Here is a 6,605-nt window from a genome sequence, read left to right on the forward strand (position 1 = left end):
AATTAAGTCAAACCCCTTTCCCTGTGTTCCAGCTGTCTCCCTTCGCCACATTATCCTGTTCCCTCCAAATGCAGACTTCTCTTTTCTCGCCACCCTTTTTGTTTTAAATCTCAATTCCATTTCATAGATGAGAAAACACAAAAGCACACATTGTGTTAGTTTTGTATAAACAGGAAATATAGTCTCTTTCCTTTCCTCTCTCTCTCTCAAACATCTTAACCACATTCCTTCTACTTCTCCATTTCAGCCCTGCCCCCTTGTAACCTAACACACACACACACACACACACACACACACACACACACACACACACACACACACACACACACACACACACAGGGAGGGAGGGAGGGAGGGAGGGAGAGAAAGAGAGAGAGAGCTCGTCCTTCCTCCTCCCCTCCTCTGTGTTATTACTGGAGTGAAGAAAAGGTGGAGTCTCTCATAGGAGTTGACCAATTTGGTTCTCATTCAGAGACTTCCAAAATCATTTCTTTTCAAAGGTCACACACTCCTACCAAGCAAGCAATTAACACAAGTAACTATTCTTTTGTGGTGTCTTTTACAGTTACTTATAAGTGCATTACAACTCATTTTAGGTCATGGGGCTAAGAGTAAGAGGACAGCTTTGCTTGACACAAGAGTTCGACAACAGAACAGAATCTGTCCTAGTAATAATATTATTTTGTCCACCCGTTTTATGTAAATTAGGGTAGGTTTAATAACAGGAACACCTCTTGGTGCAATGCAATGCAGTTCAACAGCATCACAAACTACATCCTCCAAAATGATGGTGCAGGAGAGTTGATTCACCACCTCTCTAAAACAGTTTCATCACAAAAAATGATCATTATATCGTTCATGAAGTATGTTGTATTATTTCTAGTCAGGTATACCTAACAGACTCGCAGCTGAGTGTCTTTCATAATTTCATTGATGACTTGTTGAAGACACCACTCTTTACAGCAAATCACTCCGCCATGCTAAACAGTTGTCAATGCAAGAAGTAGTTCCTTTCAAAACGACGTTAAGGGCATTTTTATATGGATACAATTTCTTCAATTATGTCCACCATCACAGTAAACAACAATAAAGTAAGTTTATCCACAAATGATGATTAGCAAATAAAATATCTGCTCTCAATCAGCTCAAGTCCAAAACAAACCGATCGTTCACAGATCACCCATCAGTGTTACACTGCTCCAGATGTGAACAGTGTGAGTCATTACTCGAGCAAACACTGGACTACGGCACCGACTACACAGCTGCACAAGGTCTGGCTCTTCTTTTGTTTTTTACAGCTTTGCCTGGGTTGCGACACTTACAAAATAATGTGCACTATTATAATGGTCACTAACAGTAAACAGTCAACTCCGATTCACGAAGTATGACTTAAAAACACTAAAACTTGTTTGCAACTTCAGCCGATTGGCGGAAAAACAGATTGCTTGATGTCAACATCAGGATTTGTTGGAGATAAAGTTCATCTAACACACAGATAAACCTCAGATAAACCTCTTTTCTATCCAGCCTGTAAAATTATTCCATTGTGCGTCCTTAACTCCGTGGGTTTTCATATTAAGAGTTTTTTTAACAAGGTTAAATTGTAGCCTATGCAAGTGGTATGTTCTAAGATAAATTGGTATCTACCGCTGTAATGGACGTTTTTACACCTTGTTTTACATATGGTAAAAATAACGGATATTTTTTAAACGACTTCATACCCCATGACTCTCAGCCATATGCTGTTAGAGCTTTATGGGAGCTGTAGGCCTAGTTGTGGAACACCGTTTAAATGAAGAACATATGACTTTTGTGATGTTGACAGTTGTAGGCCTATGTGTCACACAAACAAGTCGTTCTGATGTCGTAATGTACACTGCTTGCAGTAGAAATAAATCAAAACTAATTTCAAACTAAATAGGCTAATTTACATGAAATCTGAATAAAACAGATAAAATTGTTCAAATGGAGTTTGGATCTAGAGGTGATTTTGCTAGATTGTGACTGTTCAGTTTATCCAGGAATAGACCTATAGATAAATTTAGACCTAACTTGACTCATTTTAGTGTAACATGGACGCAACGAATATAAGTGAACGCCCATGTTAATGTTTCAGTCTATGTCTGTGTGTTTGTCCATAAGATGTCTGCTGAGCTCTACTGTATGGGTGGACCAGGTGGGAATAATGCAAGTCTGCAAAGCACCACAGTGGGGGGCAGCAAACCTTTACACCGCTTCATTAAGGGGCAACCGAAGATTATTGGCGTGAGACACACACACTCACACACTCAAATTATTATTTATCAAATAGTGCTTATGATGCATATCTGTATTTCCCCTGTTGACAAATTTAATAACCATTTAAAGTCCCGATTAATCCTTCTATTGTCACAGAAAATAAAAATAAAATAAAATAGAATTGCAGAGGTCATGTTAAACATTGTTTTTGATTCCCTGTCAGATCATTGTGCTGGTCTTGGGCGCCTCCTTTTTTATCCTTTCCATTGCAATAGTGGGAGACAGCGCTGGTCAACCTATATGGACAGCCATCCCGCCTGGGTTCTTGCTGGGAACACTGGTTGGTAGAGACGATTGTTATTTATATTATTAATCAGTGGATCATAGCAGCACATGGAGTCAGAATTTTACTCAACTATTTGTTTTATTTTTTTATATTCTGCCAATTTATCAACTGACAAATAGTAACAGTTTATACAGGATTTGATCGAGGGCTGGTTGTAATTTTAACTCAGAAGTTAAGCACCATCAATTGTCCAGTTTATAAAATCTATTGCACTATTTTGGTATCTGAAAACATTTTTGAGAAAGATAATAATACAATGTTTCTCCTCCTCCTCTTACAGTTCATGATATGTGGGATTCTGTATATTGTGACAGAGCACAACCCGACCAAGAAAACAGTAAGTATTGTATTATTTTTGAAGTGATACCGGCAAGCTTTCCAAGAAGGACCAAGAGAGCTCTGCAGATAAGACAGTTGATTAAAAATCCCATCCAGACATGCATTCAGACATATAAAAATAGTTTGACTGATATGGTTTTTCCCACTAAACATTTGAATTACTTGTTTAAGAGCTCTTAAAAGTACATAAAGCCGACTACAAAATCCACAATTTATTTAGTTGTCAGTCAGTCACTCTATTGATCAATGAAACAGTATAATTAACTGATTTGTTTGCAGGGCTCCCATCTTGTCTATATAGAGTGGCAAGAAAAAATAAGTCAATGCTTTGGAATTACCTCCATTTATGTTTGAATGTATCCAAAATATGGTCAGGTCTTCACCCAAGTTACAATAATGAACAAGCACAATCTAATTTATCTAATATCACACAAATCATTGTGTTGTTTTTGTCCATATTGAAAACATCATTCAAACAGATACAGTGCAGGTTGAAAAGAGTATGTGAACCCCTCAGTCAATGACATTAACGAAAGCTGATTGGAGTCAGGAGTTGGGATACCTGGAGTTCAATCGATGACCCATGAATGGATGGGTTAGAGCTACTTTGACTTATAAAAAAACATTTAAGCATTTTGAGCTTGCTACTTACAGGAGGCATCTGCCAATGTGAACTATGCCTCTCAAAAAAGATCTCAGGGGACTTGCAATCAAGAACTGTTGATTTGTATAAAGCTGAAAGAGTTATTAAGTCATCTCAAAGAGTTTAGATACTCATTAGTCCACAGTCAGAGAAACTGTCTATCAATTTAGATGATTTAGTTCTGTGGCTATTCTCCCTCGAAGTGGGCGTCCAGCTAAGGTGTCTCCAAAAGTGCAAATGTAGAATGATCAGTAATGTAACAAATAACCCCACAGTAACAGCTAAAGGCTTAAACGAGCTTGGAGAGATTGGAGACTGGAGCTGGTTCACATCTCTGTTCATAAGTCTACCATACGCAAATCGTAATATTACATTAAGGACGCTGTGTTAGTCTACATTTGTGACTTAGACAAAGATCAGATCATATTTTATGATCAATTAGTGCAGAAAACCAGGTGAATTCCAAAGGGTTCACATACATTTTTCTTGCCACTGTACTGTATGAAGTATTGCCAATATTTGTAAGTTTCTGTCTCTTTGTCCTTCATCTGTCTCTGCTGGTGTCTACATGTAGGTCACCATATCGTTGGCTCTGAGTGTTGTGACAATACTTGGGGTATTTTGGACTATTTTGCACATCCTGCCCGAATTAATACACAGCCACTACGTCAGGCACTATGACTTTCCTGAAGACGATACAACAGAGAATGATGATGTAGCATGGACATCATCTCATGAGGTGATTATAATTTTTATAGTTTGTTTGTATTTTTTGTTTCTCTTGAAAGTAGTGTCCATTATAATCTTGACAGCAAATCTAAAGCAAGTTTTAGCTTTTAGATTTCTTTGTTGAATTAAGGCTCGTAAACGACATACAGTTTGTGTATCTTGGTGTCAAAAACTTCACCCTCAGATGGTCAGCCTTTCAGGATTTGTGACACTTGAGGACCGACAAACAGCGCATGATACATTTTAAATATTTCATTTGTTGTTAGCTCAAAGCACATTCATATATATCATAGCGTCCAGCATATAAAAGATAGTATTTAAAAAGCACACATAGTCCAATAAAAACATTTAAAAAACAAACAAACATAATATTTCCCTAAAAGCTGTTATTCAATTACTGTAACAGACAAGTAATGCTCACCACTCTGCACTCTGAGTTTCTATTCTTTTAACATTAATAATGTTTTCATAGTATAATTCTAGTTGCTTCTTTTTTCCATACACTTGATCTATGTATTTTCACATTAAAAACCTACTTATAAAAGCAAGGCTGCAAGAAATTAAAATCTGAAAATTCTGGAGTAAATGTTGAGATTAATTTTAGAGGCAGGGTACACCAGGCAATCACAAGGCACAATCACAGACAACCATTCTCACATTTGAGTAATGTAGAGTCACCAGTTGAACCTAACCTGAAGGCAAAAGGAGAACATGCAAACTTCACAGAAAAGGCCCCAGCTGACCAGTGAGTTTGTACCCAGACCCTCCTTGCTGTGAGGTGACAGTGTTAACTACTGTACCATTGTACCCCCCATAACACTGAATTGAGACAACAAATAAACAAGGAGGAATTGTTGAGTTTGCGTTCACTGGGAAACAGCAGTTTGCTGTATTTTGCCTGTAGTTTTCTGTTTTCCTATGATTAACTCATGTTTTAAATGATGTATTTATTTAATATCAAATAATTTAGCCACCACACATTATTTTTGAAAAATGATAATCATCTGACGGTGTAATACGTTTCAGTGTGGCCCAAATATGTGTACACAAAATTTCATTTCATTTAATTCAAATCAGTTGTATGTTTTTGTCAGACTGTATTTTTTAGATTGTGTGTGTGTGTGTATGTGTGTGTGTGTGTGTGTGTGTGTGTGTGTCTTTGTCTAGGCCATGGGATTGGTTGTGGAGGCGACCTTTGTATTCTACAGTTTTGTTGGTGCAATTATTTTCATTGTAATGTCAACTCTGGCCGGTGCTGCTCTGCGTTCCACAAACAGCCAGGTAAAACCACATAAAAAACACCTCCACACACATAACACACAGTGCTGAGACCTGTGTGTGACAGGTCACTGAGAGACTATGTCACAATATTTGCTAGGCTTAAACAAAGTTGCAACATGACTTACGACCAGTTAAGGCAACCATGAGAGTGCTCTTCTTTCTCCTCTCTTTAGGCCATTGTAGTGATGACTACTGCACCACCTGAAACTCCAGCTGAATGACGAGGACAAGACGGAGGCCTGCAGACAAATTGTACAGAGAGAAGAAATAGGAAGCATACAAAGACAGCAAAATATTTCTCTTAGTGGACACAACATAATATTTGACTCCCTAAATACTACCCAGTTCTCACTAGCATGTTGTGGTCATTGTAGACATTGCAATATAGATTGTATATGTATATGTGATATGTGTTGCCTTGTGGTGTTTCTCTGATCTATTACAATAGTTTTTCTTTTAAACATTTGCCACCAGAATCACCTGGATGATGGCATCCAACTTTCCCCACCGCATAGACTATTAACTGCTACTTACTCTGCAGTCTGGCATTTACTGACCTAGTTTCACATTATGTTTATGTGACTACACCACAGGACAAAAGTCTGGATGAAACCAATGTCCTCCTGAGATTGTTCAAAAAAACTTCTGTAGTTTTAATTTCTGAAAAGTAATCAAGTTATGAGTCAAGGGCAGGCTCAAACTGGGGTAAGGATGCTAGTGCTCTTGTCACAGTACCAGATTAAAAAACAAAAAAAAAACATAAAGGCAAACTTTGTAAATACTAATTTTGTATCATCTTACATTGCGCTTTATAAATGGGCTATAGGTCCTTTACTAATACCTGATAGATCAGTCATGACCCCATATTGAGAGAACTTCCTCTCCAACTAGTGCTTATACTCAGTCAGCATGATATTATTTGCTTTGTCTTAAACCACTCCAGTGGATCAGTTTGCTTCCAGACCTCTGAATCACTTCTGACCTCTCCAATTTTTCAGCATTTCAAATACTGTATTCCAAATGGAATTC

At 37.7% G+C, this 6,605-nt stretch overlaps 1 protein-coding gene across 1 annotated transcript; it reads left to right on the forward strand.

Annotated features, from left to right (window-relative positions):
- The first annotated feature begins 1,220 nt into the window (after positions 1-1,220).
- On the forward strand, positions 1,221-5,983 carry LOC111222586. Its single transcript, XM_022746381.1, has 7 exons — positions 1,221-1,271; positions 2,143-2,265; positions 2,462-2,578; positions 2,865-2,921; positions 4,141-4,305; positions 5,463-5,576; positions 5,750-5,983. The coding sequence occupies exons 2-7, from the start codon at positions 2,143-2,145 to the stop codon at positions 5,795-5,797; spliced, it is 624 nt and encodes a 207-aa protein (XP_022602102.1). The 5' UTR covers positions 1,221-1,271; the 3' UTR covers positions 5,798-5,983.
- The last annotated feature ends 622 nt before the right edge of the window (positions 5,984-6,605 follow it).

This window comes from Seriola dumerili, unplaced genomic scaffold (assembly GCF_002260705.1).
Source record: "Seriola dumerili isolate Sdu_G_001 unplaced genomic scaffold, Sdu_1.0 BDQW01000003.1, whole genome shotgun sequence".
NCBI lineage: Eukaryota > Metazoa > Chordata > Actinopteri > Carangiformes > Carangidae > Seriola > Seriola dumerili.